The sequence below is a fragment of the Nelumbo lutea genome, chromosome 1, assembly GCF_056320005.1.
Source record: "Nelumbo lutea isolate HS-2025 chromosome 1, American lotus-T2T, whole genome shotgun sequence".
In the NCBI taxonomy this organism is placed as follows: Eukaryota; Viridiplantae; Streptophyta; class Magnoliopsida; order Proteales; family Nelumbonaceae; genus Nelumbo; species Nelumbo lutea.
The window spans coordinates 202006776-202023494 of NC_142684.1; the positions used below are offsets into that span (position 1 = coordinate 202006776).

The following is a 16719-nucleotide window of genomic DNA, read 5'->3' on the forward strand; positions in this document are numbered from 1 at the left end:
GTCGCACACAAGACTGCATCCATCCAGAACTGTTTTGGCACATTCATATGAATCAACAAGCCACGAGCAACTTCGAGAAGGTGACGGTTCTTCCGTTCAGCCACACCATTTTGTTGGGGTGTCCTGGTACAAGAGCTTTGCTGAAGTGACCCACTCAAAGCAAAAAACTTCGTGAGATCACTATGGAAATATTCCTTTGCATTGTCCGACTAGAAGATATGGATTTCCGTTTGGAACTGAGTGAACACCATGCGTTGAAAATCTTTCACAATTTGTGGCACTTCATCTCGAGACTGCATAGGGTAAACTCAAGTGTATCTAGATTAATCATCAATCAAGGTAACAAAGTACTTATAGCCAGTCGCAGTAGGTAGAGTAACAGGGCTCCAAACATCAGAATAAACAATATGAAATGAAAATTCAGATCTTTTATTTCGTAAAGGTAAAGAACTTCTACAATGCTTACTCAACTGACAAGTTTGACGCTATAACTGACTCACTGACAATGACTCAAACAACTTTGGGAACATAACTTTTAATGACTCAAAAGAAAGATGACCTAAACGTCTATGCCATAAATAGGCTTGACTTTCACTTGACGAACTTGTGGACTTTGTCGCCACTAGACTAGCATTATTCTCCAACACATAGAGACCATCCACCATGCTTCCTCTACCAATCGTCTTCCCCGAGGTCAAACCTTGAAACACACATGAAGACAGAAAAAAGTGATTGAGCAGTTCAAGGAGTGAGTCGGAGTACTAATAGATAGCAAATTAATAGGTAACTTCGGAACGTGCAGTACATTAGGAAGAGTAAGGCCAAGTGGGAGAGGTATGGTGCCTCGGCCAGCTATGGTAGAAAAAGAACCATCAGCCAGTCTTACCTTATCTCTCCTAGAGAGAAGGTTATAAGTCTGAAACAAATTAATTAGACTTACCAGTCATGTGATTTGAGGCTCTGGAGTCAATAATCCAAGGAGAATTAGTAGTATGAGATGACACATGGAAGGCTGTGGCATTACCTGATGTAGACGCAAATGAGATAGGAGTAGGCCCAAAATCCATCTGGCGGAGAATCCTACCATACAATTCCAAATGTTCACGGAAGGAGTTGATAATATCTTCCTTAGGGTCAGAATTGGGATGTCTCTCCTGAGTTACCAAAGAACTAGTCTCTGTCGATGCCATATTAGCTGAGTTATATCTTTTTTGATTATGCTGGCCTGATTTCTTGCCTTGATCAGGTGCTGACTTCTTACCCAAATCGTGTGCCCATTTAGGTTTTCCATGGAGATCCCAACATGTATCTTTCGTGTGTTGTGTCTTCTGGCTGTGAGTGCACCAAAGCTTTCTCTTATCATCTGATTTTTTCTGAGTGTCACCCTTTTTAAAACCACCTCCGACATTTGTATCTGAGTTTCCCCGGACAGTTAGGGCAACTGACTCCCCTTCTACACCATTCATCACACTTCTTCTGCTTTCTTCTGACTGTACCAAGGCATACACCTCCTGAACTGATGGCAAGTCTTTACTACCCAAGATTTGCACCCTGATGGATTCATATGACGGATTCAGCCCTAGGAGGAAGGCAAACACTTGTTGCTGAGATACAAGTGACTTATAGGCCTTTGCATCTTCATCACACTTCCAATTTACATTCTGATAGTGATCAAGTTCTTTCCATATTGATGTCAAACCAGAATAGTACATCGAGAGACTCCTCTCCCCCTGCTTGCAAGTAGAGGATTCAGCTTGTAGTTGATATATCTTGGCATAGTGTCTCTGCTCTGAATAGGTGGCCTTCGCTTGTTCCCATATCTCACAAGCAGTTTCAGCCCACATAAATGTCTTCCTTACTTGTGGCAGCATTGAAACCAAGAGCCAAGACATCACCATACTTTTCTCTTGGTTCCACCTATCATGCTCAACACTTCCATACTTCGGCTCCTTCACTCTCCCATTGATGTATCCTATTTTCCCCCTAGCAGTGATGTAGAGTTTTATTCCCCTAGACCACTCTAGGTAATTCAGACCATAAAAGGGAATAACAACCATGGGAAAGCTCATATCCATTCCCCCACTCACTCCATTGTGGCTCCCTGTAATCTCTGAAGTAGCAGAATTCTTAGTCGACATGGTCAAACAGTAAATCAGTCCCAAACACTGGACTTTAGGACCCCTCCTTACTCCACAAAACAATGCTCCACTCAGTCACACTCACACACTTGGGTTTAACAACTAGGTTGAGCACAAACAGTACCGAATTCCGGACAAAACAGAGGTAGTATTCGGCAGATTTTAAACCTGCATAGTTTTAACAGTCCCAATCTACCAGAATTCCAGAATGTCTAACGACCACTAATCAACAGGAGAGATCCTTCTTACTTATAGTCAAATCAAACCATTGAGTAGACAGGTCATCTTCGACCTACAGTTGTCTTAACACATGAACAGGATCACACGATCCAAAAAAGCAGGAGGTGCACAGATTCGACAGCATTCAGCCGCCTAGACTCATAGGGTTTTCACTCGGTACTTGACCAAGGAGGGTAAAGAAGAGAAAAAACAGGGAGAATTGTATTAGTTGTAGCTGTTTTTTCAGCCCCGAATCAGATTTCTGTTCCGCCCAGGTTCTGCTAATCTATTCGATTTGTTCTCTCAGTAAGTTTGTTTGATCTGCTCTCCTTTAATCTGTATTCCCGCTCTGATGCCATCTTGACAATATGGCCGGCCAGAATTAAGAGGAAGAAAAGAGAAGAGAAGAGAAGAGGAGAAGAAGAGAAGAGAAGAGAGGAGGGAAGAAAGAAGGGTTTTGCAATGTAACAGTGCTGGCAGCGCCAACCTTTATTTTAGTATATAAAGGGCGGCAAAAATAACAAGGGAAAAGACCCTTGTGCCCCTGAGTACAATAACAAGCATAACAGAAAGAAAAAACGAAATAAAAAACACTTTAATAAGCCAAACAGGCCCTAACATCAGTAACTAAATTATTTTAACATTATTTTAACAAGGTCTTTGAATAGGTTTTATTCTCTAACATGCCCCCTCACACGAAAACCCATTGGGCTTGAAGCGTGGACAACACAGCCCCACCCATACCTTGTGCTAAAACTTAATTAATTATAATGGGGTTGACAAGAATCGAACACTAGACCACTTGGTCAAAGTGGCTCTGATACCATCTCAAAGAACCATTCGACCTAAAAGCTTAAGCTGTTAAGTGAGGTCTTTGAATAGGTTTTATTCTCTAACAATAGAGTTAATTTTGGTCATGTAGCTGGGGCTGTTGCATTGAAACTTGGCCAATGAATAGATGCTAGAGAGGGGAATACATGGATCTCTTTTGGGACCAACAATGCTTCCACATATAAGGTTCCTGATTTTTACGAGCCTACTTTGGTGTCTTAAAAGCCGAAATGTGCAAGCTTGCTTTGGAATATATATATTGCTGAAAGTAATCTTCTTTAGATGATCAACCCTATTCATGGCATGTGGTAGGATTCTGTGGCAAAGAGCTCTCTCTTTCTCTTTGGACTTTCTGAAGTATAATATGCTTTTATTGGTATTTATGTATTTTTTTTTTTCATTGCAGACTGCTATGGTATATGAATTGCTACGCACATCAACAGAGTATGTGAAGCTGCTTTATTTATTTTTCCCTTATTTATCCATTTGTATTATGTATCCAGATGCATAAACAACATAAAGTTCAGAAAAGGATGCTTCCTTTTTGTAGAAAATTGGATAATTGGTATGAGAGAGAATCAAACAAGTATCACTTTCATAAAAGAAACAAATCTAAGGGTGTCACTTGCTCTTGCAAGTTGCAATACAAGTGAGTGAATATTACTATATTCAATTCATTATTTGGTTATTAGTTTTGTTTTTAGAGTATACACTTTTGATTTGAATAATGTAAGTTGTCAAAATATGCCTGTAGTAGCATATTCGATGTGGAAAGTAAGTATCCCAAGAAACAAAAAGAGAATGTACAAATCATCCCAAGCAAATAGCTTCAGAGAGGACCCTGAGAGGAGGGGGATGGGGGAAGGTGCTGCTTGTTGGAAAACGTGGGGTTACTGGTGCAGATCTATATTTGGTAGTTGTGTAAAAATAGAGTTGTATATATTCCTAGGATTGTGGAAGGATTGACTTAGAAAAATTTTCTTTCTATTTCTTTCTTTCTATTCTTGTACTTTCTATTTTTCTACTTTCTATTTTCTTTTCTTTCTATTTTTTCTTCTTTCTATTTATTGTAGCAGCTTACTGTATAAATAGGCCGATTGGCAATAGAATTAAATACATCAGTATTCTACCATTCCAAAACATGGTATCAGAGCTCTAGGTTTGTCAACCTTGAGATTTTTTTTCGGCCTTCATTGCCATTTTTTCGTGTCTTTCTCTTCTAGCCTTCAGTGTTGATTTGTAACCAGAAGTGTTCCTTTATTCTCCTTTATTCCGGCCAGTTCTTCCCTCCTTTATTCTCCTTTCCTGCTGGCCTTATTTTTCCTCCATTAACAATGTCCGACATGACTGCAACAAGTGCTCCCGTCCAAACCGGTGAAGGAGCAATAAATTCTCATCCTCACACTGGTGATTTGCAGAATATTCAGACAACATATAGATTGAATGGCCAGAACTACTTGAAGTGGTCACAACTAGTGCATACCTATTTGAAGGGAAAAGGAAAGATTAGTCACCTTCTTGGAACAGGGCCAAAGTTGGGCGAGCCAAATTTTGATGCTTGGGATGAAGAGGACTCTATGATTATGACATGGTTGTGGAGTTCAATGACACTTGATATCAGTGATACTTGTATGTTTCTTCCCTTTGCAAAGGCTATTTGGGATGCTGTTCGACAAACCTATTCCAAAGCCCATGACGCTGCTCGTGTCTATGAGGTCAAAGTGAAGACAATGGCGGTCAAACAAGGGAGCAGAAGTGTTACAGAGTATGCAAATCTACTGCAAAATTTATGGCATGAGCTTGATCATTATCGGGTTCTTGAGACAAAGTGCCCTGATGATGCTGTGATCTTGAAGAATTTTATTGAAAGAGATAGGGTGTATGATTTTTTGGTCAGACTGAATGCTGAATTTGATCAGGTCCGAATACAAATTCTTGGCAAAGAAGAAGTGCCTCCATTGAATGAAGTCATAGCCCTTGTCAGAGTTGAGGAAAGCCGCCGTGGAATCATGCTTGAGCCTAAAGACCCCGAAAGCTCAGCCATGGTGGCAAGGGGAGGAAGTTACAGTGGTTCAAAGGGTGAGAACAATCACAACTTGGCTTGTGACACAACTATCGGTGACTCTAACGATAACCTTTGGTGCACCTATTGCAAGAAGCCCAGACACACAAAAGATCGGTGCTGAAAACCTCATGGGAAACCTCCCACATCTAGTAAGGAATGGGGAAATCGAGGAGTTTCAAAAGGTATTCAACAGCACTCAAGTCAGGGACCATTTAATGATGAAGAAATTGAAAGGCTAAAGAGCTTCTTGAAATCCTTGAAACCAGGAAGTGGTTCTACCTCTCTTGCTCTTTCAGGTGAGTCTTTATCTCTAGGATTGCATGCCTCGGCTAGTGTTTTTCCATGGATTCTTGATTCTGGAGCTACTGACCACATGACACCCTCTTCACTACATTTTCTCACCTATACACTCTGTCCTAGTAATAGAAAATTTTTTGTTGCTGATGGTTCTTTCACCACAGTGGCAGGGGTTGTGAATATTCAAATTACTCCATCCCTATTGCTTAAAAATGTGCTTCATGTTCCTAAGTCATCCACTAGCCTTATCTCTATACATAAACTCACCCAAGATGTGAACTGCAATGTTGTGTTCTTTCCTTCTTACTGGGTATTTCAAGACCAGGTTTTGGGGAAGAAGATTGGACTTGCTAAGGAAAGGGATGGACTCTACTACCTAAAGCAACCAGCAAACCATCTCACACTGTTATGCATGTCACACACGAGTCATTCTTATCTACCTCCAATAAAGATTTAATTTGGCGTCATTACTTCTGTTTCGGTCATCCTTCATTTCTTGTTTTAAAAACAATGCTTCCTTCCTTGTTTAAAGGAATTGATATTGAAACCTTTCATTGTGATGTTTGTGAACTTGCTAAGCACAAAAGAGTTTCTTTCCCAATCAACAATAAAAGATCTTCACCTCCTTTTTATTTGATTCATTCGGATATATGGGGCCCTTCTCAAATTCCCAACATTATTGGTTCTATATGGTTTGTCACCTTTATTGACGATTGCACTAGGGTCACATGGATCTTTCTTCTTAAGTCTAAATCTGATGTGGGTACCATTCTTCCCAACTTTCATAACATGGTCCAAACTCAGTTTGGTGTGAGAATTAAAAGGTTTTGATCTGATAATGCTACAAATTATTTTAATAAGAATTTGTCCCCATTTTTTCAGAAAGAAGGCATTGTGCATGAATCCTCCTGTGTTAACACTCCCCAACAGAATGGGATAGCTGAGAGGAAAAATGGCCATCTTTTGCAAACCACCCTAGCCTTTTTCTTTTAAAACCGGGTGCCAAAACAATATTGGGGGGAAGCTGTCCTTACTGCTGCATACACCATAAATAGACTACCATCTAAAGTTCTTGACAATCGAAGCCCAATACAAGTCCTTTCTCAATTCTACCCTGATATTCGAACCTCAAATAATCTCACACCAAGAATTTTTTGGCTGCACTGCCTTTGTTCATGTCCATAATAAGGGAAAATTGGATCCACGAGCAATCAGGTGTGTCTTCTTGGGATATTCCCCAACTCAGAAAGGTTATAAATGTTATCATCCAACCACCAGAAAATTCTACACTTTCATCAATGTCACATTTGAGGAGGGACTATCCTTTTTCACTCAAACTTATCTTCAGGGGGAGCCCTCATTAATGGAAGATAAGGCCTCGGGTCTACTCTCATTCGATGTATTACCCTCTTCACAGTCCTCTGAGTCACAATCCTCTGAGCCCCACATTCCCGAGTCTCAACAAGAGTCAAACAACCCGACCATTGAACCAAATTCAGACACTGTTAAGCCCACCAATGATGTGTATGATGTTGTGAGATATGTAGGTTTACTCTAGGAGAAGAAATCTAGATCCTCAACTTGTGTAGGTCCAAGATTCAACTCCTAATCCTGGAATTGAGGGATATGCAGAACCTGAACCTGCACCTTCACAGTCTGAGAATGACCTACTTATTGCACTGAGAAAAGGAACCAGAGAATGTACCAAACGCCCATTGTACCCTTTAGCCAAATCTGTGTCATTCCTAAGATTCTCTAAATCCCATAAAAGTTTTCTAGCTAGCCTTAACACCATTCCATTTCCTAATACTCTAGCCGAGGCACTCTCTAATAAGGAGTGGAGAAAAGCCATGAGAGTGGAAATGGAGGCACTAGAAAAGAACAACCCATGGGAAGTTGTGGATCTACCAAGAAACAAGAAGACTGCAGGTTGTAAATGAGTGTTCACAATTAAGTACAAATCTGATGGGTCGTTAGAAAGGTACAAAGCACGACTGGTAGCCAAGGGATATACACAGATTTATGGGGTAGATTATCAGGAAACTTTTGCTCCAGTAGCTAAAATGAATATAGTAAGGGTGTTGTTGTCTTTGGCTGCTAACTATAATTGGGATTTGCAACAGTTTGATGTAAAGAATGCATTTCTCCATGGTGATCTAGTAGAGGAGATATACATGGACATTCCACCGGGTTTTGGAGAAGGCATTAAGGGGAACAAAAGTTTGTAGGTTGAAGAAAGCACTATACGGCCTCAAACAATCTCCGAGAGCATGGTTTGTAAGGTTTACAAAGGTGATGCTTAGTACAGGTTACAAGCAAAGTCAAGGTGACCACACATTGTTTATCAAACACACAGCCTCAGGGGGAGTTACTACACTATTAGTCTATGTGGACGATATAATCATTACTGGGAATGATAAAAAGGAGAAGGAAGCATTGAAAAACTACCTTTCTAGAGAATTTGAGATAAAAGACTTGGGGAGAATAAAGTATTTTCCCAGAATTGAAGTTGCACATTCTAAACAAGGCATCTTTATCTCTCAACAAAAGTATGTTGTTGATCTTTTGAGAGAAACAGGAAATATGGCATGTAAACCAGCTTCCACGCCTATAGATCCCAATCATAAACTTGGAGAAGCCAGCAAGAATGCAAGTGTAGACAAGGAGATGTTCCAAAGACTGGTTGGAAAACTCATTTATCTTGCACATACACGGCCAGATATTGCATACATTGTAAGTGTAATAAGTCAGTTTATGCATAATCCAAAAGAAGTTCATTTGCAGGTTGCTCATCGAATTCTGCACTATTTGAAACCCAATCCAGGAAAAGGAGTTTTATTTAGAAGAAATGGGGGACTGACTCTTGAAGCATATACAAATGCCGATTATGCAGGATCTCCAATAGATAGACGGTCCACTTCTGGTTACTGTACCTTCTTGGGAGGAAACTTAGTCACTTGGAGTAAGAAGCAAAATGTAGTGGCTCGGTCAAGTGCAGAGGCAGAATTCAGGGCTATGGCACAAGGAGTGTGTGAATTACTTTGGTTGAAGATAATTTTAGAAGACCTGAAGATTCCACGAGAAGAGCCTATGAAACTATATTGTGATAACAAGTCAGCCATCAATATTACTCACAATCCTGTTCAACATGACAGGACGAAGCACATCGAAATTGACCAATACTTTATAAAAGAGAAACTGGACAGCAAGTTGATTTGCACTCCCTATGTGTCTACAAAAGGACAACTGGCCGATGTACTTACTAAAGGGCTCAATAGTACAGACTTTCGGAGAATTATAGCCAAGATGGGAATGGAGGATTCTCTATTCACCAGCTTGAGGGGGAGTGTTGGAAAACGTGGGGTTACTGGTGCATATCTATATTTGGTAGTTGTGTAAAAATAGAATTGTATATATTCTTAGGATTGTGGAAGGATTGATTTAGAAAGTTTTTCTTTCTATTTCTTTCTTTCTATTCTTTACTTTCTATTTTCTTTTCTTTCTATTTTTCTACTTTCTATTTTCTTTTCTTTCTATTTTTTCTTCTTTCTATTTATTGCAGCAGCTTATTATAGGCCGATTGGCAATAGAATGAAATACATCAGTATTCTACCATTCCAAAACACTGCTGCTATGCATTGTAGCATCAGGAGTATTCATGATAGAAAGTGAACTTCTACTGTCAAACAGGGGAGACATGAGAGGGAAGTGGAGGAAAAGGCCTTTTTCATAAGTTATTTTAAAAATTCATTACACTTTTAGTTGTACAAAGTATATGCTGATGACAATGATAATAATTAACCACATTATCCTTCCAAATTCTGAAGCCTCTTCAATGGCTATACCATTCAGCTCTATTAACCATTCTTCTAAGTACACTCACCACAAAAGTAGAGGGTGAATGTAGATCATCTTGTTGAATCTTTGGCTTAAAAGAATCCTTACAAAAGACATTAATGAGAAACAGAAAAGTGGTACATCTATCCGCCTCTATCTAACCTTGAAATCCAACCTCTTAACAATGTGATACAGAAAAACCCTGTTAAAAAGCATGGAAGCTTATTAATCATTGTTGTTTTTTCTTAAGTTTGGGGGAGTGTCTTGTTTGGTTTTTTATCTCTTTTTAATGGCAAGACTCTCTATTCCCCAAAGAAACGATATAATGGCCACGAGGTTTCAGCCTTACCAATAAAGAAGGTTTTTTCTGTTCAGTAATGAATGTTTCATTTCCAGTGCCATAAGAAGGAGATGTCTTTGGTGGAAATATTTTGGTTTCAGTGGGAATTTAAAACCATGTTAGCCTGTGATATAATAACCATAACATTTCAGCCTGACCAATAAAGAAGGCTTTTTCTGTTCAGTAATGAATGTTTCATTTCCAGTGCCATGAAAAGGAGATGTATTTGGTGGAAATATTTTGGTTTCAGCGGGAATTTATTTAAAACCATGCTAGCCTGTGATCCTGTTTAGTGTAGGATTTGATATTGAAGTTTCCCATGCCTTTCTTTAGGAAAAAAAAATTTGCATTTACGAATGTTATGTGAGAAAATAATTTTTGTATATGAGAAACTTAATAAACTCTGGGGCTCCAAAAGATCAAACTAAATTGTGGCATAAAAGAGGTCATTGTCCAATGCTAGTCCTAGCTATCTGTGTAATGTAGGATGAGAGGGAGAAAGTCCTATTGGGTTCAATGTGGTGTGAGAAGAGGGAGATCTAAGGATCTAAATAAAGGTACAAGGAGATTCAGAATTTCAGATCTGAATATAAAGGAGAAAGAGAAAGATCACACCATTACCCACATGTAACTTCAAAAAGACTTCACTTTGTTAGTTCCACTCTCAAAATTCAGTTAAAATGGCTATTTATAGACTGAAATTGAGGGATCAGATCTCTAGTTAAAGACTCCAATTTCAACACCCAAGACAAGTTCTAACTGCTTCAAAAGGCAACCCAATAGGTAACCCATGGGGACACTAGTAAGGTCTCTAACTCCTACCAATTAGTAACTCTATTAATAACAAGTCTAGAAAGTTACCATAAATAGTAATTTCATTTTTTACTAATAATAGTAGATTTTAAGAAAATTGACAATAACACAATTCCTAGAACACCAACAAACTAAAAGTATTAATATTGAAATAATCCAAAAATAAAAAATTCCATTAGATCAAGAATATGAAGAATTTGGAAACATCCTCTTTGTATGTGTAGGGGTAAGGCTGCACACATCTGTCCCTCACCAGATCCCTCAATGGTGCGAGCCTCGTGCATTGGGATGCCCTATCAAGAATATGAAAAACATTGGTTTCTTCTTTAAAGGGTTCTTTCTTTGCTTTGTGCCTGCATTACTATTTACTAGGTCATGGGAGGGGTGGATTGGATATGGACCTAACTTTCAGTATTTTTTGCACAAGTTGTCAGTCTGAGATTCAAACCTGGATTGTCAAACAGCCCAAAATTTTATTATTTCACCAAGCAATGGCCCCACCAAACTAAATTGTAGGATCAATTGTTCAAAAAAAAATTAATACCGAATGCCAATATCAAGCTTTTAATTTTTGTTTACAGGAAACATTCATGCATTAACACCTGGGACACAGAAAAAACATTAGCATCCAAGTATGTAATATTTGACAACAAGCTGAACCAAAGAGAGTCTAACTCAAGGTTTCAGGGGTGTTAAAGAATGAATCGACGCCCATCCCCAAAGAGCCTTTATTATATTATGCATATTTGCAAGTAAGCCCTTATGGGGCTAATAGATTACAAGAAAGCCCTTATAGGACTGAAAGAGAAAAAAATAAAAGAATAAAATAATACAATACGACGAGGACTTTAATAATATACTACATCAATACTCTCCACACTCCTCCTTAAATTGATGTGAAGTCATACGCATCAGTTTGCCCACAAGAAAGAGATGTTTTGCTCTTGTCATAGCCTCAGTAAAAATGTCAACAATTTTCATATTTGAGGCCACATGAAGAAGTGAAATAGAACCCGCAAGAAACAAGTCTCTGATAAAGTGACAATCCACTTTAATATCCTCCTCTTGTGAAAATTTGGATTCGAGGCAATCTTGATAGCATTGGTGTTGTCAGCATAAAGACAAATATGGGTAGGAAGATGAACACCGAGATCATCAAAGAGAGACTGTAGCCAGCCAATCTCACTGTAGATTGATGACATAGCTCTATACTTTGTTTCTGTAGATGGCTTAGAGACTGTTTGTTGTTCCTTGCATTTCTAGGAAATGAGGAATTCACCCATGAAGACGCACCACCCCGTAGTAGAACGCCTAGTGTCAGGGCAGCCTGCCCAATCAGCATCAGCAAATGCCCTCAATAGAACAAGAGGAGGAAAAGAATAACCCTTAAGATAATGTTCCACAAACATACTAAATAATCCAGTTAACAACAATTAGATGAGGCTGACAAGGGGCCAAACAAACTGACTAACAACCTGAATCATATGGGAGATGTCAGGATGAGTCATAGTAAAATAAATGAGAGAGCCCACCAGTTGTTGATAGAGTGTGCCCTTAGGACGTAGTGAACCCTTTGTCTTGGATAACTTGACATTCAGTTCTAAAGGAGTATCAACTTGCTTGTCATCAATAAGATCAATCAATTTGATAAGATTAGATGCATACTTTTGTTGACAGATGAAATATTCCCAATCACTTCTTTGGACCTCAAGTCCTAGGAAGTAGGAGAGCACCTATATCTTTCATATGAAACAAAGAGAGAATAGTTAGAAGAGCTTCTCAAACCAGACTCGGGGAACCTGTTTTAGACCATATAGAGACTTCTTTAGTCTATAGATAAGAGAGGGATCACTATAGTACCCAAGATGAGCTTTCATATACACTATCTCCTTTATCTGGCCATGAAGGAAGGCATTCTTCACGTCCAACTGATAAATGGACCAAGAGTGTACAACTGACAGAGTCAAAAGAACACGAACTGTAGTAATCATGGCAACAAGGGCAGACGCCTCTTCATAATTAATACCATATTCTTACATATACCCCTAGGAAACAAGGTGAGCTTTGTATTGGTCTAAGGAGCCATCAGATTTTAATTTGATAGTGTAGACCCACTGGCTCTCAATAATCAAGGCATTTGAAGGTGCAAGCAAGGATCAAAATTTCGTCACGTATCGGCCTGTATCAACCGATACGTATCATAACAGGGGGTGTTTTGGGTCGGCGAGTGGTTCAAGGGATAGAACGGCCTTAAACCGGCCCCTCTGAACCAGTTTCAAAAAAATAAAAAAACATAAAAAACAGTACCGATACAGGCTGATACGCTCTATCGGTCTGTATTGATATTTTGAACCTTGGGTGCAGGTACAAGATCCCAAGTGTCATTCTCATGCAAAGCATGGATCTCTACATCCATATCCTCTTTCCAGTGAGGGCTGCTACTGGCTTGTTGGTGGGTATGGGGAATATCTATAGACGACAAGACAACAAAAAGAGGAACTATGGTTTGAAGGGAAACCATAGCAATCAAGGGGTCTAGAAATGTGAGTAAAACGACAAAGAGGGATGGGGGCAAGAGGGGTATTTGAAACAAGAGGAGTAGGTGTAGTTGTGGGATGATTTGAACTGATAGGAAGGTGGGTCATAGGCACAGGGTCTGGAGCATGCAACCGCTTGCAAGAGAAGACAAGAAGATCCTTCACAACTGTTAAAGAGGAGGTGTCTTGTGAAACAAAGTCATACAAGATTGAAATTGATGCAGTAGGTAATTTATCAACTCCAACAAAGAAAGATGTGTATTAAAGAAAAAACAACATTACAAGAGTACGAATACAATGAACAGATGGATCATAACAAAAAATCCCTTGTGGTTAAGATTGTAGCCCACAAAGGCACACATAGCAGACTGAGTAGACAATTTAGAGCATTCATGAGAAGGGAGATGTACAAAACATAAACAACCAAACACATGAAGAGTAAAAAATTCTGGTGGACGACCAAACAATTTCTGAAAAGGAGATACGTTTGCAAGAACAAAAGAAGGAATATAGTTGATCAAGAACACAACCATATTAGCTGCCTCCACCCAAAAAGAAGAAGGTGCATGCAACTCTTGTAATAAGGTCCTTACAATACTAAGAACATGTCCACTCTTGCGCTTGGCCACACAATTTTGCTAGGGAGTATTTAGACAACTTCATTGAACTTGTATCCCATTAGTCTTCAAATAAGATAGAAAGTCTCATTGGTGTACTGTCCCCCTGAATTTGAGCGGAGGATACGTACACAAGACTCAAATTGAACTCATACCATGGTGTGGAATAACCAGAATGTTAGGAAGACTTCTGATTTGTGACGAAGAAAATAAATCTAGGTGTACCTAGTGCAATCATCAATAGAGTACAAAATACTTGTAGCCCAAATGAGAAGTAAAAGAAGTCCAAATATCGGTATGTATAATTTCAAATGGAGAAGTAGCATGCGTAGACTTGCGAGAAAAAGGCAAAGTACGACTCTTAACAAGAAACACATGAAGTATCAAAGGTTCGAAGAAGGAATTTTGGTTCTTATAAAACCAGAGTTGAACAAAAGCTTCAAATTTTCAAAATGTGGATGGCGCAAACACTTATTCCACAAGTCCTAAACATTGTTTCTTTGACAAAAAAAAAAAAAAAACAGAACTAGATGAGGAAGAGCTGAAATAAGTTGATGACTTGGTTGTGAGGAGCTTCTCAAACTCCAATGCAAATAGGCGGCCCAACCTATGCCCTTCCCTTTCACCTTCCCAATGCATTGGTCGTGAATCAAGCAACCATCAGAAGAAAAGGTAAGAATGTGACCTTCGTTAACAACTTAACCTACTGAAATAAGGTTTGTAATGAGATTGGGGACAAAGGTCTTGGTAAGGGAAAAGGAAGATAAGGGAGAAAGCTTAAGAGACAAATTGTTACTACCAATGGTGATTCGATTTTTCATCATCGGCAATAACAACATGTTTATGATGGGTTTCAATATAATTAGTTGAGGGTCCAGGGTAGGCTCCGATCATATGATTGGTAGCTTCATCCAAATAGGAGAAGAGGAAGGACAATAACGGGAAAACTCACCAAATAAGCCAATAGCAAAGAAAGCAGGAGAGATAGCAGAGGATGTCAGTTTTCGAATTTTCTCTTCATGAATAGGTGTGGATGATTCACCTTTAACCAAAGAGTCAAACTTAGTAGGAGTGATGCTAGAAGTCTGGCCCTCAGTCACCTGATATGCATGATGCCGGTTATTCTTTTGAACACCCTTAGCTGATCAAACAAGGCAATCTGGAATAATGTGATCATGTTGTTTATAGCAAGTACACAAATTTTTCTTCTTACAATGTGAAGCAATATGGCTGAACCCTTTACACTCATAGTATTGAACCTTTGAGGCATCCTTATTGGATGATTTCTTACTTTCATGTGCAATGAAAGCAGTATCAATCCCAGTATCAGCTAGCTTTCCATAAAGTCGTAGAACAGTCAAAAGTCTAGTCTCCCCCCAAGGAGTTCACCTATCACTGAGTCTAGGTCTGGAAGGATCCCTTTGCACAAGATATTAGGCCTAATTATTTTGTATTTAGGTCTGAGTTTCATTGGAATCTGATTTACCTTCCGTTTCTCAAAATGTTTCTGAAGGTATTTGATACACTCAATAGAATCCGAAGGGTCAAGATGGACTTACTCATATTCAGCCCATAAGTCCAGAAATCTAGCATAGTACTCTTGTATTTTCCTGTCCCATTGGAATAAGCAAAAATTTCAGATTCAATTTGATATTGTCTAGACATGCTTGACCGATAGTAAACTTTCTTCAGATAAACATACATGTCATACGCAGTTTTCGTTCATCTCATAGGAACGGTAATATGGGTCTCTATAGAGCTTAGAATCCAAGAAACCAACAACTTTCCATTGTCAAGCTTTCATTGCTGAATAGCCTTCACATCAGTTTCTTTGGGTTTAGTGACTTCACCATTCAGATAGCCTTCTAAACCTCTCTCAACAAAAATAAAAAAATCAAAGTGGAACTTCCACATGCTGTAGTTAGTTCCATTGAATTTTACAGGAATAACATCCATTTTTTCAACCATTTTATTGAACAGTTCACAGGTCAACACTGTAGCACTAGTAAAGTTGAGTCCACAACTAGACAAATAACAACAGTTTTCCAAGTAAAAAGGAACCTGGAATCTTCCAACACATTGAGAAACAGAATCCCACAACAAAAGAAGAAAGATTTTCTAGAGAACAAGTCCAAACAGAAAAGTATCCAAAGTTGACAGCCCAAAAAAAGAGGTTGCAGTCCTATCGATTCAAAGAAGGGATCAAAACCCTTCTGAAACAGATTGGAATCTTCAACCAATCAAAATAATACCTAGAGGTCAGGGTGACACAAACTCTAGAGTTTCAAGATGAACTAAGCATCCGATCAAGAGAAATCTAAGAAAAACCAACCTAGAGGCGTCCTTTTCCAGGGAAAAAAAACAGTTTCTTGGACTGAGTAAAACTCCCTTTAAGAAAGGCCCAAACTACGGCTGAAGGTAGCTCTTGATCTCTCTAAACTATTCTTCAAATCCCAGGTGTTGAATCAAAACAAAAGCTCTGAGAGGTCCTGCATTTGTTGATGAGGTCCTGCATTTGTTGATGAGACAATAGATCACCATAATGCAAATTTAGAATTGTGAAAAGGGGATGATTTTAATTCCAGGGCTTTATATTTGAAGAATATGTCAATATGCAGAGCATATGGAGAGCAAACAAATGTTTAGAGATGTGATGCTAGTTACCAAGCCCAGAAACGAACTATTTCTGTTATCTCAGATCATATATTCATGAGAAGATAAATCACAATAGGATGTGTATGAAAGAATTGAAGATCTTCTTTGAGGTGTGTAGAGAGACTAGGCCGAATGGGCCCTAGTCCGTTGGTGTCTTATTGGTTAGTTCTTTTTTGTTATTTGTTCTTAATGGGCCTTTAATTCTTGTTTATGTTTTCTAAGTATGCTGATGAGGTGGGCGCCCACTTAAGGCCAGACTTGTAAATTATGTAACTTAAGTAAGATTAATAAAAGCTTAGAGTGGGGGAAAATAGGATATTATCGAACTCCTCCTTTCTCCTTTCTTCTCCATTCTTCCTTCTTCTTCTTG

The 16719-nt window shown here is 38.9% G+C and overlaps 1 protein-coding gene across 18 annotated transcripts in view; it reads left to right on the forward strand.

Moving 5' to 3' along the window:
- The window catches only part of LOC148880407 (uncharacterized), a 68969-nt gene that overhangs the window by 14874 nt on the left and 37376 nt on the right, over positions 1-16719 (forward strand). For 11 of the 18 annotated variants that reach the window (XR_016104558.1, XM_088962287.1, XM_088962286.1 and 8 more), the window contains exons 7-8: positions 3595-3632; positions 3739-3837. Coding sequence is in view for 17 of the 18 variants with exons in the window: in XM_088962287.1 (XP_088818413.1) it covers positions 3595-3632; positions 3739-3837 (137 nt within the window). In the remaining variant the exon portion in view is untranslated. The remainder of the gene's footprint in view (positions 1-3594; positions 3633-3738; positions 3838-16719) is intronic. The other 7 variants (XM_088962297.1, XM_088962296.1, XM_088962298.1 and 4 more) reach the window with 1 other exon arrangement.